The sequence below is a fragment of the Equus caballus genome, chromosome 13 (assembly GCF_041296265.1).
Source record: "Equus caballus isolate H_3958 breed thoroughbred chromosome 13, TB-T2T, whole genome shotgun sequence".
NCBI lineage: Eukaryota > Metazoa > Chordata > Mammalia > Perissodactyla > Equidae > Equus > Equus caballus.
The window spans coordinates 45638255-45658659 of NC_091696.1; the positions used below are offsets into that span (position 1 = coordinate 45638255).

Consider the following 20405-nt stretch of genomic DNA (forward strand, 5'->3'; position numbering starts at 1 on the left):
TTCCTTGATGCTGTGTGACTCGGGGACCGAATTCACGCTGACGCGCTTGGGCAGGACTCCTAACCTCATTCAAAACAAGCCAGGAAGCCAAACAAAACCCAAGATTGAATGAGGCCCCTCTGTGTGCCAAGGGTATCGTGACTCGTAAAATAGGGTAGAACAAACAAAATAAAACATCGCACATAGTTCCTGCCTTTGTGGGGGCTGATCTTCCAGTGGGGGACACACCCACTCAAAAAAGCCTAGAAATAAATGCTAATTAACCACCACGTTAAGCTATGAAAATACAAGAAAGCATCGAAGAGAGGAAATTGACCTAGTCAAGGAGGTCAGGGAAAGCATCCCTTAAAAAATGATGATCCAGCAATGAACTGAAGGATGAGTAAGAGTTAGACTGAGAAGGAGGGAGATGGAACAGCACGAGCAAAGGCCCTGTGGTGGGCACAAGGAGACTGAGACATCACTGCAGCGGGAGGAGAGGAAACAAGGTGATGTGTGGTCTGAGATGAGCCTACAGAGGTAATAGGGTCCAGGCTCTGCTGGCATCTACAGGCCACGCTGTGGTTTGTGGTATTTGTCCTAAGAGCCATTTGACACTGAGTGGTCAGTGTCAGAGTGGAGATAAACTCAGGTTGTCGAGAATGAAACCCTCTGCTTGACTCAGGGAATTAATTGGCTGCAAGGATTTAGTGAGTGCCCGCAGGGATGACGCCAAACTCATCCGCAAGCCCAAGCACACAGCCTGCAGACATACACCGTGATCCCAGGGGAGGGAGGTCACATCGTCACTATTTGCATGATACTCACGGGGCAAATCCACTGCCACTTGCTACACTCATGACGTGACGGACAAACAGGGTGGCCTGGAGAAAGGAGGATGTTGACGGTAGTGACTCCTGGGCTCGTTCCACAGCCTGACTCGCTTTGGGGATGTGTTTCATGGGAGTGTGGAGAGAATGGGGTGTCGGGCAGATACATTCATTTAGAGGCAGAAAGCTCATTAAAATCCCGGCTTTTCTTTTTGTACCTGCAGCGCCTCAACTTGTCTAATTTAGGGCCTGAAAGTTTTGTGTGGAGAGGGGCTAAAAAAATGAAGAGAGTTGGGGTTTTCTGCCAGGATTGTCCGATCCCCATCTCACAAAAGGCACCTTTGGGGGGTATTAGCGAGCGGGGTGTTCGATGGCCCCTCGGCGCTCTTTTCTCTCTGTCCTGTTCCAACGAAAGGGTGTTGGAAGAAACCCTCCAGGAGACGCAACAGAAAGAGGAGGCAACATGCGTGAGTTTCAAAGAGCAGCCGTCTCGACTCCCGCGAGCGTCCGCGAGGCTGAGGCTGGCTGTCTCCATCTGCCCACCGTGGTCAGCCTTTACTTCCTCTGTTCTCTGGGCAGCAGGACACAATTAGGTTTTATGTTTTCTCTGCAAAGGAGAAGGGATGTCCAGAGCGAAGAACTAAGGAACCCCTTTCTTCAACAATGAAGGTGTATTGCAAGCCCGCATTTGGGAATTAAACAAAAAATGTTCACGTCATCGTCCTCTAGTGTGTAGGGAGTTACTTTAGGACTTGCGGGGTTTTCTTGCGTTCGTTTCCTTGTCCAGCCCAGGAGGAAAGATGTGGAGGACCTGGTGAGTGGGGAAAGAGAAGAAGGCAGGGGAGGAGCCGCCTGGCCCTGCTTGGAATGCCAGCATCGGACGGATTCTTCTCTCTGCCTGAAAGCACCTTCGTGTCTGAGAAGCACCCTTTGGCTGGAAAGTGTCAGGCTTCTTCCGCTGTCTGCCTCACTTCTCCGTCTCCTCCACTCCTCTGCATGGCGCTGAGGTCTGGCTTCTGTGCCCTCACTCAGGCTGAAGCCCCCGTGACCTCTGGCTGCCTTCCAGTCTTCGTCCCCTCGGACGCTTTAACACCTCTCACCCCTCGCTCCCTCCTCCAGCTCTCTACTCGCTTGCCTTCTAAGACTTCACACTCCCCTGCTTTCTCCTTGCGCCTCTCCTGCCCTCCTTCTCTGTCTCCCGTTCATGCATCTCCCCTTCTGCCAGCCCACGCTTTCCCGTGTCCCCCTAAAGTTCTCAAGGCTCCCCTCATTCCGCATTTGTTAGGAGATGTCATCCACAGCCGTCAACGGCCCCCTACAGATGGACGACTCCTAAATCCAGCCCCATCCTCTTTCCTCATCCTCAGACCTGCAGATCCTGCTGCCTGCTGGGCTCCCCCACACGGAGATCTCACGGAGCAGCTAGTCCCAGACTGCAGTCCACGTGTATTTCCCCCCTCTCCTCCCTGTACCAATTGTCCCCCTTGGTCATTCAGTCAACAAACATTTACTGAGCTGCTACTATGTGTCAGGTACGGTGCTAGGTGCCAGGGAAACAACTGTGAGGGACAAAGCAATTGTCTACCTTTGTAAGTGACATCACATTCACCTGGCTGTCCTCCTCAAGTCCTCTCTCTCCTCCACACCCCAAAACCCCGCCAGTCCCATTAACTGGTTACCAAAGCCAACAGAATTTATCTCCTAAACATTTCTTGAATCTTTCTCCTCTCCTTTATCTCCATTGCCGCTATCCACGTTCAAGTCTTTCCACCTTTTCTGGGATTGCTTACGTGGCCTCTTGACCTGCTCTTCCTGCCTCTATTTTTACCTTCTTCCAAGCTGTTCTTCATGCCCCAGCCAGAGTGGTCCTTTCCGAAGTCAAAAATCAGATCGTGTCATGTCTCTGCTTAAAATTCTTCCATGAATTCTTCTCATCAACTCCAGAAAATCTTAGCTCCTTCTCTTTTCTCTTCATTCCCTTTCTGTGTCTCTCCATCCTTCCTCTTTCCCTTTCTTCCTTCCCCCTCCCTCCGTCTCTTTTTCTTCCTTTCCCTCTTGTTCCCTCACTTTCTCCCTGCTTGACTTTCTCCCTTCCTTTCAACACCAATCTGAGCATCTTCAGTTCAATTCCACGAGTTTATGTATTGAGCTCCTGTACAGAAATCTCCTTACAAACTCGGGAGACATCAATGACCAAACAAACAAAAAGAATATTCCTGGCCTCACGGAACTTATATTCCATCAGAGACAGTCAGTCAGGAAACAAGAAACATAATGAATAAATCCTAGGAATTCTTTGGACTGTAAAGTTGATGAGTGCTGTGGAACCACATTCCATGGTGCTCCCCATCATGACAGCAGACGTGGACCTCCCTTGGGCCCCTGTCCCCCCAAGCCTCAGGCTTCCCCTCCTCTTGGCTGTTCTGCTTACATTTTGGCAGCACCAAGCGGCTTGCCATTCTCACTGCATACCGTGTTCTTCTTACCGCCCTGTCCATGCACACGGATGCTCTCTCTAGACCTTTCTGTCCTGTGCCTGGTTGCCTCCCATTCAGAAGCAGCTCAGGGGTCACCTGCTCTGGACCCTTACGAACCCTCTCACTGGGTCAGTGGATTCTCTCTTTCTGGATGCCCCTGGCATCTGGAGCTTTCCCCGGCCATGGCTCTCAACTCTACTGGACTGTGGGTCCCCTGAGGGCAGGCCCAGCTCTGCGGCTCTCTCTCTGGCTGAGTCTAGAAGGCCAGTGAGCCCCCTACCCTCCAGCCTCAGTTTTCTCATGCATAAAATGGGAAGAAAGAGAGCCCTCTACTGATTTTCTTGGTTGCCACAAGGGTCGCAGCAAATATGAAATACCTGAGGGGGAGGGCTGCCAGTGGGTGATGTGTATCAGGGCTCCCCTTGCCTCTGAGGCCCTGAAGAAGGGGTCCCTTCTGTGTTCAGTGATGCTGGAGAAGACAAACCTACCCGAGCTTGAAGAGCACGTCAGCTGGCCCGGGCTCCTGCCTGAAGCCAGCCCTGAGTGTGGTGTCATCGCTGGGAGGCCCTGGGGCTGAGCAGCAACACAAATGGACCATCATCGATTGTGTTTTTCTCTTTTCAAGTAGTAATTTGCAACCGTTTTCAGAGGCTGGCATTCAATTTTCCCTTTTATGTCACTTCTCAGGAAAACACTCAAACCATCAATTTTTCTGTTAAAACCTCTCCCTTCCCCTTATTTATGGTCCTAATTTTGTGCTTGGATTTCAGTGGTGACGGTGAACTCTGGCCACAACTAATTCATCCTCTTTTTTTGAGTGTCAAGTGGGTCTTGACTCAGGACTTGGTGGAGGGAACAAATGTAGCTTTGTGACATTAGCTTTGTGACAAGTGCGCACACACACACACACAAAGGCGCACATGAGAATTTAGCGTTGCCCTGTTACAGGGGCCAATGGTATTCCGTATCTGGTCTACTCGTCTCCAAGGGCATGAGAGAGGAATAAATCTGATGTTTTAAGATGCCTGTGAGCCCGCTCTGATGGCCTAGTGGTTAAAGTTCAGTGCGCTCTGCTTCAGCGGCCCAGGTTCAGTTCCCGGGCGCGGAACCACACCACTCGTCTGTCAGTAGCCGTGCTGTGGTGGTGGCTCACACAGAAGAACTAGAGGGAACTTACAACTAGAGTATACAACCATGCACTGGGGCTTCTGGAGGAAAACAAAAAAAAAGAGGAAGATTGGCAACAGATGTTAGCTCAGGGCAAATCTTTCCCAGAAGGAAAAAAAAAATGGATGCCTCAGTCTACATATGTTATAGGAAGCTCCACGTTCTGTTAGCATCACAGGAAGCGATTGGCAAGCAGATGCTTTGCCAGAGTAAAATGGCGCTGATCGGGTTGCTATATCTGTGGTCATTGGTTCAGGGTTCATTCTTCTGCTGTGGAGGCATTCCTTCTAGAAGAAGAAGACGACAGTGACCAGCACTGTGCTGAGGAAGAAGGATCTTTGGGTGATATTCAAACATATGCAACAGGGTCACCCTCAGGTCAAGGAAAGGGAGCAAGCAGGTGCAGATGGATGAAGAGGAAGGCGCACCTTGCCCAGGGGCGGCGAGCAAAGGCTTCAGCCTCCAACCAGATTCGAATTCATTCACTTTGACATTAATGCTGCCTGCTCCACGGGGATGTACCAACGATTAAACAAGACACCGTAGAAAAAGTGACTGATGACTGACGCGCAATAAAGAGTCAGGAGATAGTAGCCAGGGTGGGTCAGGCGCGGTGCTGCTTGGTGGGTGTGCGAGAGCTCATCTACTCTGTGAGGTGGGCGGTAATTGCTTTACCCACCTTGCAGTGGAGGAAATGTGGGCATAACGATGTTGAGTCAGTTTCTCAAGGCCGCAGAGCTGGTACTCAGGAGAACAGAGGTTTGAACTCAGATATGCCTCATTCCCAAACCCGTGTGCCTCCCACTGCACCAGCTCACCCCACGCAATTCTGCTGGGTCTCTGTTCTGCACAGCAATTATAGCCTTCCTATCAAGTGTGTAACCGAATGGCAAGGGCCTGCTTGGCAGCCCTGTCCAGAGAAGGCTGTTGTCATAGCCCACTCAGGTGGTAGGTTCTGTGAGGTCGGGGGCGGACTGATGACTGCAGGGCTGCCTGGGGACTTCAGATACCCCAGAGGAGCAGGAAAATGTGAATGGAAGCATGCTCCCTCCTGGACCCACAGGAGCTTCTTCCGTCCGGCGGGGCCAGTGCTCAGGCTGCCACGTGGCCCGAGGGCCCCCCTCACACCAAAGGGCTGCAAGACTGAAGGAACCTAGGAGAAGTATCCAGCCTCAGCTGTGGGCTCTGCTTGCTTTATTTATGTTTTTTGTCTTTTTCTTGTTGGTGAGGAAGATTGGCCCTGAGCTAACATCTGTTACCAATCTTCCTCTTTTTGCTTGAGGAAGATTGGCCCTGAGCTAACATCCATACCAATCTCCCTCTATTTTGTATGTGGGACATTGCCACAGCATGGCTTCATGAGCAGTGTGTAGGTCTGCACCTGGGATCCCAGCCTGTGTACCCTGGGCCACCAAAGCAGAGCATGCAAACTTAACCACTACACCACCCGGCCGGCTCCTTGTCTTTTTTTTAACTGTGATAAAATACATATAACCATGTAAGCATGTTAAAGCGTACAGTTCATTGGCATTGCTGGTGTTGTGCAACCACTGTCTATTCCCAGAACTTTTTCATGACCCCAAACGGAAACCCTGTACCCATCACTGTCACTCCCCATTCCTCTCTGCTTCCCAGCGCCTGGCAACCACTGATCTGCTTTCTGTCTCTGTGGACGTGCCTGCTCTGGACATGTCATGCAGCGTGTCGGCTTCTGTGTCTGGCTTCTTTTGCCAAGGATCTGGAGTTGGGAGGGGAGGGCAGAAAACAGGGCTTGGGAGTGGGGTGGAGCCTGGGGAAGGGAGACCGACAGCGGTGGACACAGGCCCTTGTTGGAATCTGTTCTGTTCCTGGGTTTGGATGGAGCGGGGCACCATTTTGTCTGAATCTGTTTGGAGATGCAAGTAGCAAGAGTTTGGACAATGAGGAATCCTAGCTGCCCCCCCGCCCCCCACCGCCCTTCCAAAAATAATTGTGTATTTGTTTCCTGCCTTCAGAGTGTGAGAGTTTGGGTAGCAAAGGATTCCGGTACTTCAGACACTCAGACTCGCCTCCCTGCCCCCCCTTTTCACACCCCCATTCACACAGCGCTGGCTTACACCCTACCCCCTAACTGCATGGACGTGCCCCGACTCAGCCACTCTCCTGCTCTCACTGAATATTCATTCATTCCTTCACTCTGTCATACCCTAACCCACTTCATTCATTCCTTCACTCACTCATTCATTCATTTATTCCTTTGCCTCTGTGCCTTGAGCTAGCGTGTTCCGGGCTCCACCATACACCAGGAGCCTGCTCGGTGCTGTTGCTGCGGGAGACGAATTCGCATTAATCTAGTCACAGGGAGAGAGATATATTTAAATAGACACTCAAAATACCTGGTGACGACAGCGACAATAGAGACCTGGACAACGTGTTCTGGGAGCACCATGCGGGTGGAGCGGGAGGAGGGGGGCCAAGGCGGCAGCCTCGCGTTGCAGACCCTGGAGCTGGCACATGTACCGCGCACTTTGCAGTTCGCGGAGCTCTTGGGTATCACCAGGTCACCGATGCCCCGGCACCACTCCAGGTAACCAGAGTCCCAGTGGGTCCATTTTATAGATGAAAACACGGAGGCTCAGAGAGACTCGGCGTCTCGTTCAAGTTTGAGCGCAGCAGGGCCAGCACTCAGGAGGGGAGGAGAATGGGGTCGTTCTCACCCCGCAGATGGGCAAGGGCACTGGCGGAGTGGCGGCTACCTCTCCGCACACGCCTGGTTCCCGGGCGTGGGGCGCTTCCCCCCCCGGGGCAGCCTCTCTTCCTTCCTCCCCTGCAGCCCCTTCTGACTCAGCCTCTCCGAGAAAGTGCTTTGTCGGAGAAAGTGCTTTGTCGGATAAAGACGAGGGGACTGACAAGCTGTGACATGCGGCTGTCTCAGCCGGGGACGCCCGATGGAAACACCTGGAAGGGAGGATGTCAGACAACAGACACCGTCTTGTGTCACCCCCCTTTCTTCCTTAGAAGAGAGAGGCCGCCTGGGGTCATGGCTGAAGGCTGCTGCGGTCAGACCCCTAGGTGTGAGCCTCTGCTCTGCCAAGTGCTGCGTGACCTTGTGCGCATGTGACTGAGCCTCTGCACGTTGCCACCCAACGCGTGGTCCATGGACCAGCAGCATCAGTGCCCCCCGGGAACCTGTTAGCAGTGCTCTGGCCACACCCACTGAAGCCCTATTCTGTAGTGGAATGAGGGCCCCCAGTGATTCCCATGCTCATTAAACTAAAGAAGCACCTCTCTAGAAGCCTCGGCTTCCTCGACTGTAAAGTGGGCACAGATATACCTTCCCTGAAATGTTAGTGTGAGGATTAAACCCACTTCAAGCTCTCGGCATGCCTGATGGGTTGTCCTGCTTTGCCCACAACAAAAGGGGCTCTGGGGACATGGGACTGCCCGTTGTCACGCTCTCAGCTGGGTGCCTGGGGCCCAGGAAGGGCTCCTCTGGCGTGGTGGTGTCATGATGAGGACATGTAGGAAACACGTGGGAAAGAGCCAACAGGGGGACTGTTCGTGTCTGCAGTAATGCTGTGCTGGTGGGCTGGAGCGTCTGCGGCTTCGTCGCCGTCGTTGTGCTCCATCCTTTTATGATGACACCAGCCGCGATCCTGCCGGCTCTTGCTGGTCAAGCTCTCGGCAGTGTGCTGAGAGCAGTCTGTGCTTTATCTCCACCATGGCAGCCTCTTAAAATTGGGGACTAACACTCCCTCCATTTTAAAAATGAGAAAGTCACGTTTTGGACGTAGTACTATTTTGTCCAAGGCCGTGATGTCAGTAAGAGGAGGAGCCAGGACTCGAACCCTGTGCCTGTTTGGTGCCGACGTCTGTGCCTGAAATAATGTGAACACGCAGACTTTCAAAAGGAGAAGCGGTTTCCTCTGGTGGCTCAGCTCTCGGAGCTGTTGGGAGACATTTATTACAGAACCATGGGGCCTTTTGAAGAGGACGTTTCCACTACAATGTTTACCACCAGGGCCTGCCCCTAGCAACTCTCCTTTTTCCAAAACTAAAGTCACCTCCTTCAGTTCAGCAGTGGCCCCTCTGTGTGTGACAGCCAGAGATGAAGACTAATGAACGGCACCTGTTTGCCGTTTCTCCTCGCTGGAACGGCTTAATGACAAGCAATTATTGTTGGTGGCAACTTGTCATGTCTTTCTTCTGGGTCATAGCAGCTGTGGCTGTCAGACTGTCTGAGAGGAAACCAATCTCAGTGGCATATTAAAGGAAGAAAAAAACAAAAGCAAAAATAAAAGCAGGATGAAGAGCTCATGCAGGGAAGAGGGAGAGAGGTGGAGAGAGGCAGCTGCCCCAGGGGAAGAAACATTGATAAGAAAAAGGAAGGATGGCGAAGGAAAACGCACCACTCTGCAGTTTGAATTCTTCTAAGTTCAGAAGATAAGTGAAGAATGAGTGACATTATTCTTCACTTTTTTTTCTAGCTAAAGTAGCATCAGGTGTCTTCGGTTGCCAGTGACAGAAAAACAAATTCAAATTGGCTTAAGCAAAATACAGTAATTAATTGGGACATGTAATTGACAACAAGAGTATGTTGGCTTCAGGTGTGGCTTGAACAAGGTGCCCAACAAGAATGTCAGGACTTGGTAACTCTCCATCTTTCAGCTTTGCCTTTGGCTCTGATGGTTTCCTTCTCAGGATGGTGTATGGTGGCAGGATAGCTACCAGAAATTCTGGCTGAACATCGTTCCAGGTTCCAGGTTCAAACCTAACTTAAAAGAAACTCTTTTCCTAGTCACTTTCTCCACAAATCCGGAGAGTCACTCTGATTGGGCAACAGTTTGGGCATGTTACTATTCCTGAATGAATTGCTGACAGTAGGGGGATTGGACGAGCCAATTGGATGGACTGAGAGAAGAGAAAGGATGGCTGCTAATGAAAATTCACTATTAACTAGTCAAAGAGAGAAAGGATGCTCAGTGGTCAGAATAACAAAGCCCATGAGGTGGCTCAGGGAGGCTCATACTTCCCTAAGAAAAGAGATCTGACAAAAATGGCTTCAGCTGCACACAGCAAAGCCAGTAGCCCCGTTGGGACTGGCAAAAAAAAAAAAAAAATGCTCCTGTGTACTTGAGGTTATCAGCTTCTCGGAGACCTGACTCAGTGATGTCTGATCAGGTAGAATTGCCCTCTGGCTTTCTGTGTGGGAATGGCTGGGTCTAGCGTCGGATAATCCATAATCGCTATTTGAGTCAGATGCTCACTTGCAGGTTGACAGAGTCCGGGGGGAAGCCAGCTTGGACCTTTGCTGTGTCCTTGTGTAGAAATAAGGGCCTGAGTCTCAGCAGGCATCTCTCGTTGGCCAGCCCTTCCAATGATCGAGAAAGCAGGGCTGGATCCAAGAAGAGCCATCTTGTGTGATTGTGACGGGTGTAGAGGATGTTGGGCTGTTCTCAATGAGTTGCAACTGGAATTAAGGCGTACACCCTCCATGCCTGTGTGCTTTCTCTCCTCCGGCATTGCGTTATATGCTACAGGGAGAGCTTGGCTCTGGATGGTGAGCTGGGACAAGGTCTGAAACGCCCAGCTGGACATGGGAGTTCCAGCCACCCTATTTGAGGGTAGGGTACCCGTTGACTAAATGATGCGGCAAACAGTTACGTGCCTTACCGCGTCCTCAATGTGGGCTCCCCTCTTGGCACAGATCAGAATTCTGCAGGGAAGAACAGAGATGTTTCACATGAAAGCCCAACATGCCCCAAATTCCAAGTCCCCTCCTGGCTTCCCTGCTGGGAATCAAATTGACCTAGGAGTTAAAGGCAGCCCCCTTGCTGTGATCTCCAGGGCACTCACGGTGTGATGTGGCCGCTGCTCGGCTCTCAACACTCTCTCCCTTGCTCATTAAACTTCAGCTGTCCTGACTTTCCTTCTGTTCCCCAAACCTGCCAAACCCTTTCCTGCCTTTGCACGCGCTGCTCCTTCTGCTCGGGTGGCTTACCCCCACCCTGCCCCTCGGCCCTGCCTGGCTGACTTCTCCTCGGGATCCTTCTGATCAGCTCCGGTGTAGCAGACCAGATGATGCCCGCTCTCTCCACCCGATCCTGAACTATTACATAATCTCCTGTCCCTGATCTTATTCTCTTTATTGATCTCCTTCTTCCTTGTCTGTCTCCTCCCGTGAGAACAGAAGCTTCATGAAAGCGGGTCTCTTCACTTTGGCAGTCTCCTTCTCTAGATTCACTTCCCTGGAACAATGCCTGGCACATAGCCGGAGTTTGTTAAATTCGTTGAGTGAATGAAAGGCAATCAATAGATGAATGTTTCTTCCTAGAACCGTAGATCTGGCAGGTTCGCTCAAATATGTAAAGCACAGTCTCCCTTTCTGCCCAGTAGCAGCCTTGCAGACTCAGAATGCTACTCCCGTTCATTCCCAGAGCTGTGGCCCAGCGCCACGTAAGGTGTCGAAGAGGACTCTGAAGGTCATTGTGTCCTGCCCTCGAGAATTCTAGTCCGAGGGGCAGGCGAGGTGCATGACTCTTGGCAACTAGGCAACCACGTATAAGTCTGGGCTGAAGGGTGAGATGTAAAGACGAAAGTGCTGGAAATTCAGAAGGGGAGGAATACGTAGGAAGTGGAGGCACTCTGGAGTCCATGATGGATGTGGGACGTGGGGCTTGACGGTCAAGGCTACCATCTTCACTTCACCACTGTTGACACCAACTCCGCTTGACCGAGTCCCTCCTGTGCGCATTATCTCTCAAAATATGCACAGCAACCTTTTAGGGTGGTTACTGTTATTATCATTCCCGTTTTTCAGATGAGGAAACAGAGGCTTAGGTTAAATAAATAACTTGCGGTAAGAAGCAGATCCAAAGCAGGCTGTCAGCAGAGCCCATGTTCCTCCTACAAACCCCCTGTTCCTTGTAGACTGTCTTTGGCGAACACACGTCACACCTGTGGCCTCATAAGTCAGCAAAGAGAGCACCCAAGCAGAGGGTGAGAGACCCCGTGTCTGTTCCTGCTTTCCCACAAATTTATGTGAAATTTGGAGCAAGTCATCCAAGCTTCTGGAGCCTTAGTTTCCTCAGCTAGAAAATAAGGAAGCTGGACTTAGCAGTAGCAAGAATCCTGTGCATCAGCGTATCCTGGGGAGAATAGGTATTCTAGGGTTCCTCAATGGAGATTCTGATTCAGTGGGGGTGGTGTGGAGTCTGGAAATCTGAAGGTATAAGAACTTCCCCAGATGAGCTGATACACGGCTAGGGTTGGATACTGTAGGCTTAGGTTAGTGCTTTCAACTCTGGCTGCACATTAGACTCACCCAGGGAATTTTAAAAATCCTGGACCCTGTCCCAGACCAACTGAATTGGCATCTTTAGGGGTGAGGATGGCGGGGATAGGAAAGCATCAGCTTTAAAGTTTAAAGACTACTGAGCCCTTCAAATGTGGCTAGAGTGATTGAGAAACCAAATATTTAATTTTATTTAATGCTTTAACATTAAGTTTAATTGGGCTCATGTGGCCAATAGGTGCTGTATTGGAAGCCGAGGCTAGGATGAGGTTGAAGTCTTGATAGCACTATGTGGCTTCATTCCTTGCTCCACCCCAAGCTGTAGAGCTCTTCTTAGAAATTGTCTTACATGATACCCATGCCCTCCACTCTAGTCTGAGAGATGAGCGCACAGACTCTGAGTTAAGGCTGGTCTTCCTCTCTTGGTCTTCGAATCACAGCACTTCGGCCACCCTGGACAGCTACCCTAGCTGGGAACCCACAGTCACCAGAAACTTAAGATAAAATTCTCAATTTGGAGAGAGAAGAGGAGAGAGCAGAGAAAAGGAGAGTTAGGTTTTTTTTTAGAAGAATATTTGTAGATTTGCTCCTGAGACAAGCAAAATGGAGGATAGAATGTAAATCATAAAATGGTCCAATGAGTAGAGATTGCTTGGGATAAACTCTGTGTTTGTGAATAATGGGCTGATGTGCTTTTGGGAAATTGCACCTCGGAATGATTTCCCCTCTCAGCTCCAGTCTCCTGCATGAACTGATGGCCCATTGGTTTGAGATCATTGCCATTGGTTTCTCATTTCTGGGCGATTTTCTTTTCTGGTTGGGTGCCTCAAGAAAGATTGAGTGCTGGTTATTTATCTCTCACAAACACACACACACACACACACACCCATTTCTGTTTCCTGTTCTGCATATCTGGGATCAGTGTTTCCAATAGCTAAGTGTCCAGATTCTGGATTTGGATTACCTTGTCTTTATTCCTAGCTCTGCTATGTACTAACTATCTGAGTTTGGACAGGTTACATCTTTGAGCTTGAGTTTTTAATCTGTAATACATGGATGATAAGACCTCCTACTACGTGCTACATTGTACTACATATTGGATGTGCCCATTAAATGTTGGCTATGATGACAACTGTGATGATGATGAGGAAGAGGAGGAGGATGGATGTATGTAATGGTGATGATGATGATGGTGGCAGATGATGGTGGTAGATGATGGTGATGGTGGATGATGAAGATGATAGTGGATGATGATGATGGTGGTGGATAATGATGATGATGGATGATGATGGTGGTGGTGGTGGTGGTGGTGATGATGATGGTGGTGGTGGTGGTGATGATGATGGTGGTGGTGGTGATGGTGGTGATGATGATGGATGATGATGATGGTGGTGGTGGTGGTGATGGTGGCGATGATGATGGATGATGATGATGGTGGTGGTGGTAGTGATGGTGGTGATGATGATGGTGGTGGTGGTGGTGGTGGTGATGATGATGGTGGTGGTGGTGGTGGTGATGATGATGGTGGTGGTGGTGATGGTGATGGTGGTGATGATGATGGATGATGATGATGGTGGTGGTGGTGGTGATGGTGGTGATGATGATGGATGATGATGATGGTGGTGGTGGTGGTGATGGTGGTGATGATGATGGTGGTGGTGGTGGTGGTGGTGGTGATGGTGGTGGTGGTGGTGGTAGTGGTGGTGATGATGATGATGAAGGAGGAGGGGGAGGAGGAGGATGGCTGACAATGGGATAGAAATCCTCCAGTGGGACAGATTCACTTATATGTATGTGAGAATACTGTTTATCTGAATCCTGAGACTTATCAAGTTTGATACCTTTCCATTTTCTCTAAACCATGGAACTGAAGTAAAATATGTTTAAAAGCCCAGTTGATACATGCTGAGAGTGACAGAAAGCACGTCAGGGCTCACCAGGGCAACCCTCCAACAGGAGCAAGCAAATTCCTAAGGAGGCCCTCTTGCTCTTTGCTGGGTCACCTGCATCATTATTCTTTTTGCTGGTGCCGTCTCTGGCAGGCAGAAGCAAAACAAGCTATGGAAATGGGTGCGGGGTTGACAACAGCCACCAGTTCTCTCTTGCTTCCTGGGGATGAGCTTCCTGCTCTTTTATTTCCTCACCAAGGATTTATTGGGCTCCTACTGTGTGTCAGACACTGTGCTCGTCTTTGAAGATGCTAGCTTGAATAACACTCATCCTGCTGGTGAGGCGAGAAAAGCAAATAAATCAGCTTTCGCGTTCATATACTCAGGTCACAGAAATTTAGTTTCAGTTGGACTGGCGTGGGGCACAAACATTGATATTTTTTATAACTTTCCAAGTGATTCTCTTGTTCAGCCAGAGACGAGAGCCACTGGTGTGTGCAAGGGGGCATTGGACGACATCTTGTAATAACTGAACTGTTGTCAGCATGGGGCCAGGTGGGTTTTGGAGAAACCACTTACCCTCGCTTCCTGTGCCTTTATGAGAAATGCCATCCAGGAGGGTCGTAACAACTTGCAACACCTCATCTCTTGCATAGTTAGAATCAAAGAACTAATAGGTATGGGTGTCCTTCATAGCTTCGTGAGTGGGTAAGGGAAATGAAAGTTGGTGTTAGACTCTATTAAAAGTCAGATCTTGATACCAATGGAGTCAGATCTCACCCTGGGGATGCAGCAAGCTCCAGAACATTCTAGAACATTGCATCAGGAGAACTGATCTAATGAGACCTCAGTTGTGGTCGTACTGAAACACAGAGTTGAGAGCAGACACCCAGAATCCCACATACCCCTGCCTCCCTCGCTCTGTGTTTAAAACAGTTTGTTCTGTCTTCTGCAGAGCAGTGAGCTTGGGGAGGGAACTGCTTCTGCTTCAGCACCGAAGTGGGTGTCTGAAATCTGTTCCTCTCCCCCGGCTGCACACTGCCGAGGAAGCCGGTGCCAGAGGTGGTCGAGACTCATCTGTAGAATCTGAAAAGCACAGGCTGAGTGGTGGCAGGAGGAGGTGAGGGAAGGAGGGACAGCCTCTGCTATCCAGACAGGAAGCAGGAAGAATGTTCTGGGCCTTGAAAGAAAGGGCCATTTGGCATGTCAGATGCCAGACCCTGGGAGTATGGCCAAATTCCCCCGTCACCTCCTGCCAGTCCATAAAACCACCTTAGAAAAACTCAAAGCTAAATGTGAGCTTCCTCAGTGCCGTGCTGTGAAATTATGTTTTGGAAATACCTCTTGCTTCCACCCCTCTGAGGGGTGTAGGATGCCTCTGGCCCACGATGGTTTTGGAAGTTAAAGTTTCAGATGCCAATGGAAATGAAAGTGGTGTAGGGTAGCTGCATGAGGTCCATGAAGGACATTAGTGATGGTTTCTCTCCGAAGCATGATTCATCACTGCGAGGAAAGACAGTCCCTTCTCCTCTTCATGCAGCCTCCTTGGGCTCAGAATGACTGGGCTGGTTTGTGGAGGGGAGGGGGGATGTGAAACTAGCATGTCAGGAGACCGGGAGATTCCAGTTTCTGAAATAGGATGAAAGTCTCCTTAAGTTTCCGGAGGTGTCCATGTGGTCTGCAGGACTGAGGACGTGAAGAGGAGCTCCCTCCTCTTGGAGCCAGAAATGGGTAGATGAGCTTTTTGATCTTACCAGTTCATCCCATCCTAACAGCAGTCCCATGGAATGGTGCTCACTATTCGCATTTTATAGGCAAAGAAACTCAGATTCAGAAAGTTTAAGTAGTTACCCACTGCCACGTGGCTAGTTGACAAAGAGCCAGGACATGGACTCAGGTTGGATAGACTGCAGATCCCATGCTATTTCAGTTATAAAGTTTGGTGTGCATAAAGGGGTAGGCTAGAGAGTCTGGACTTAATGTGATAGGTCAAAGGGAGCCATTGATGACTATGGAGGGGAGGAGTGGTATGGTTAAGGCAGTGTTTTAGGAATGTCAATCAGGCAGCCATCGACAGGGTGAATTGTTGAGATGCTCAAGTCCAGAGGGTGAATTACCTCTTTCGGGGGCAGGTAGCATAAGTCCCTAATGTGAGACACTGAGACTCCTGACCCGTGGGGAATAATCCATCAGGGATGTACATTTGTTGAGCACTTGATATGTGGTGGCTACTGGATGCTTTTCTACAGGGAGAGCCTGAGTGTGTTTCTTCATTTGTAAAATGGGGATGATACCAATTTAGGAAGGCAGTCGGGCATGAGATTAAAGAAGATGCTCCATAGAAAGTGTTGAGCCACGTGACTGTCACCCAGTGAGTAGTTCTGGCATGTCGGCCAGTATAAATATCACCATTGCCATACCATTGTACAGACGTGGAAACTGAGGCGTGGAAGGGTTAAGTGGTTTTTCCTAGGGTCTCGCAATCAGAGTTGGTACCTGGGCAGTCTGACCCCAGAAGTTACACTGTTTCCATCCTTGGGAGAAGATATTCATGGGGTTCAGAAGAGGGCAAGAGGAGAAATTCATCTTGGGCTAAAGTCTTGCAAGATGGGGGAGTGGGGCTGGCGTAAGGCAAGGGGTTTGCACACTCTTAAACAGATGACCTGTGCCAACAAGCTCTTGGCCAATGAACTGCTACTGCTATGATCATCTTTCTCCTTCGTGAAGTTCACAATGCAGCCGTGCCGTCCTCTATACATGGTGAGCCCGAAGAGGTTGCATTTGCTTACAACTCTGCTCTGTGCACAGAGCTGCTCATGGATTCACTGGTGATGTCCAGATCATGGTACATAGATGAAGGGGCGTGTTGGGGCATGTTGGGACATGTTGGGGCAAGTGTTGGGGCATCCCAACGCCACCAACTGCCACATCTAGCGTGTTTGACCTCCACCTCTCCACCAATACCAATTATCCCCAGGAAGTGTGTGTGCGGGGGTTGTCTCAGAGACGGTTCTTGTTGGGTTCCACCTGTGCTCCTAGCACATGTCCTCCTGAGAACTTTCTTTGTCCGCGTGTGATCAGGGCCGGAAGATGCTGATCTCAGTGCCTTTTGCAGTCATAATGTAACTCTGGCGACCAGCTTCTTCAGAGGCATCTTTGCTCTGTGGGAATTATTACATCACTTCTGTAATTAAGTTTGGAACTTTTTAATTCCATCCCAAGATGCACCTGGCAATGCAGGAGCTTGATGAATATGACTGCCTTGAGACTTCACTTCCGCGTGGATTCTTTATGTTGTTGCTTCTTTTTGGTATTTAATGAGATTGTATGGACAGCTGTTGAGGCTTATTGGCCTTCTATCTTCTCCTTCTTCTTGCTCAATATATTTGGGAATTGGATGGTTCCTTGGATGGTATGGGATGACGTTGAAAGTTTTTATTTTTTGGACATGACTTTTGAGAGTTAGAAGACAATCTCAGACGTGGAATTCTCCTCTTTCATTTTAAACCAGGGGCCTCCCTCTTAGGCTTCGTTCGCACATCCATTCACTCAGGCATTTCCTCATCCCCCGTTTACTGATGTGTCCTGTGCCAAGCTTCTGTCAGCTTCTGGGGACAGAAAGAGGAGGACAGCAACATCTCTGCCCTTGAGCAATTCAGAGTCTTGTTGAAGCGTGATTTAAAATGATTAGTCAATCCCAGAATATTGGATTTCTCCAAAAGCTACTGTAGGGGAAAAGGTAATTATACAGAGTCTTTAATCTGTTACCCACTTTAATTGATTTAACTTAATTGATTTAATTGATTTAATAGAACAGTAATGTTGGAAGGGGCCCAGAAGGGATTTAGTCCTACTTTTTCTCTTTCCCTTCAGGTCACACTGCACTCGAATTATCCCCCAGACCCATGCATTTTAGAAAAGGGGACTATTTTGAAGAACTAGCACTTTTGGCCCATTCGGTAAAAATGTTCTGTTTGGTGAACACCCACAGAAAAATGAGGTAGACTTGTTGAAAGAGTTGACAAGCACAGCTACAAAGTATTTTTCTGAAAGACATGAATAGAATCATCCACTCTTAACACACACACACACACACAAAATGGAATCCCCATATTCATACTTTTGAGGTTGTGTTCACTGCACGTGGCCAATACAGCATGCAAAATGAAAGCATGGATGCAATATGATAAGCACTGTTTGAGAATTCTTCCAGTTCCCAGACAAAAAAATATATCTCAGCATTTGTCAGTCCTGTCTTGCTCTAACACAGAGGCTTACCTTCTGTTTAGTTGGCATTTTTGCACCATGCCAATCATTCGACAACATGGTTGAAGCATCTGCTATGTGCGGATCTTAGTGATTCCCAAGAAGGCTGTGGTTGTGGCTTGTAAAGGGAGCTGGATGTGAAATCAGAGACTGAGTTCGGATGCTTGCTAGCCTATGTGATCATTTTGAGCCTCATTTTCCCCTGCCAACAATACCAGCTTCATAGGATCATCGTGGGGATTTGACGAGTTAAGGGGTCTGAGGGTAGTTTGTAAATTAAACAGCTGTAGCATCGCCTGCCTTTTTCAAATGGATTCTTGTGATCAGATCACAGACTCGGGGAGACATCAGGTCTGCTAGAGGCCCTTTAACCCAACACAAACTACCATGTCACTTTCCAGTTTAAGAGGCTCCCCCTTATGCTTAGAATAAGGTTTAAGCCTCTGAACATAGTCTCTGATGCCATACACGACAGGGTTCCTGCCAAGCCTTTCAACATCGTCTTATCCCCTACTTCGTGAGCCATGATGCGCTCATCTTCAGTTCCTGGAATAGTCAGGATGCATCCTCAGCGCTCCCCTGACTGTAGTGTCCCCCCATTACCGCTCTTCTGTACCTGGATACTCCTTCAACACCCTCTTCTGCCGCTCTCAGCTCCCAGTCCATGGAAGTTGCTCTTCCTCAAATTCCTGCCAGATCTATGAAGGCAGAGACCATGTCTGTCTGCCTTGTGTATCATCACTTCTCCAGGCTCTAAAGTGTTATTGCCACATAATTAGGTGTTCAACAAATATTTGTTGATTGAACAGCTAGATGTCCACCTAGCATTTATTATACTTTATATTACACAGGAGTCTAGAGTTCAAGTGACAGAAATCCTACTCACGTGGCCTCAAGTGAAAATGGGAACTTCTTGGCTTACATAACCAACAGGTCCAGAGTAAATGGCTTCAGGTACGGCAGAGTCCAGGTGCTCAAGTATGTCATCAGGAATATGTCTCTATAATCTGATGTTTTGTCTCTGTTGGCTTCATTTTCCAGTCATGCACCTGGGGGCCAGATAGAGTTCATTCTGTTGGAACCATATAGACTCAGTGGGAAGGGATGGGATGAACTAGAGGAGGATAGATGATGGGCTGGCGAAAATAACAGATGTCCTTCCCTGTACCAGGCTGTGGGCTCCATGTTCAGGGGCCTCTCTCATCTTTGTCTTTCCAGCATCTCTTCCAGAGCGTGGCATATAGTGGGTGCTCAGGAATGTTTGAGAATGAATAGATGTGTGATTTATTTCCCCTCATTTCTAGGAAGGAGCTTCTTTAAGCCTAAAAAGACAGATGGTTCTATAAAAACTTCCTTCTGCCTCATCCTCAGTTTTGCTTTTTTTTACCTCTTGGCAGGATCCGACCTCTACCTTCTTCCAGTTTGGAGCGTCCATCCAGCAACAAGCCACAGTCATGCTGAAGATCATGCAGGATTACGACTGGCATGTCTTCTCCCTGGTGACCACCGTCTTCCCTGGCTACAGGGATTTCATCAGCTTCATCAAGACAACAGTGGACAACAGCTTTGTGGGCTGGGACATGCAGAACGTGATCACCCTGGACACTTCCTTCGAGGACGCAAAGACGCAAGTCCAGTTGAAGAAGATTCACTCTTCTGTCATCTTGCTCTACTGTTCCAAAGATGAGGCCGTTCTCATCCTGAGTGAGGCCCGCTCCCTTGGCCTCACCGGGTATGATTTCTTCTGGATTGTCCCCAGCTTGGTCTCTGGGAACACAGAGCTCATCCCCAAAGAGTTTCCATCGGGACTCATTTCAGTCTCCTATGATGACTGGGACTACAGCCTGGAGGCGAGAGTGAGGGACGGCCTGGGTATCCTGACCACCGCCGCGTCTTCCATGTTGGAGAGATTCTCTTACATTCCGGAGGCCAAGGCCAGCTGCTACGGGCAGACGGAGAGGCCAGAGGCCCCGCAGCACACTCTGCACCAGTAAGAGGGCTCTTTGCTTGTCTCCCAAAATGGGATCAGCTTTGTTGTTGTTTGTTAGTTTAAATACTAAGAGCAATGCATACCCATTGCTGAAAATGTACACTGAAAATAGAGAATGTTGTGTGTGTGCTTATGAGATTTTTTTTTCGGTTCTGCTCTCCTCTCTCCTCTTCCTCTCTTCTCGTCTCTTTTTGTTTTTAAGTAGTATGCTTTGTTTTATGAAACTTACTTTTTGTACTCAACAATATATCTTGGAAACCTGCATTTGAGATCTATCCGTCTATCTATCTATCCATTCTCTATCCATAGCTATATCTCAAGTATGTTTGTATACATGCAGACATACATGTATTTATATGTATGTGCATACATGCGTATGAACACACATGCACACACATGTGTGAATATATGTAGAATTATGCGTGTATATGTAGATATATGTGTGTAAGTGCATACATAGAGAGATATATATGAATATCCATATTCTGTGTAACTTACGCATTGCATTTCTCAATAGGGATAAACCATGATTTA

At 49.0% G+C, this 20405-nt stretch overlaps 1 protein-coding gene across 1 annotated transcript in view; it reads left to right on the top strand.

Annotated features, from left to right (window-relative positions):
- GRIN2A (glutamate ionotropic receptor NMDA type subunit 2A) overlaps positions 1-20405 on the top strand; it is a 361399-nt gene that overhangs the window by 194399 nt on the left and 146595 nt on the right. Inside the window, exon 4 of the mRNA XM_023616336.2 lies at positions 19279-19871. Coding sequence (XP_023472104.1) covers positions 19279-19871 — 593 coding nt within the window. The remainder of the gene's footprint in view (positions 1-19278; positions 19872-20405) is intronic.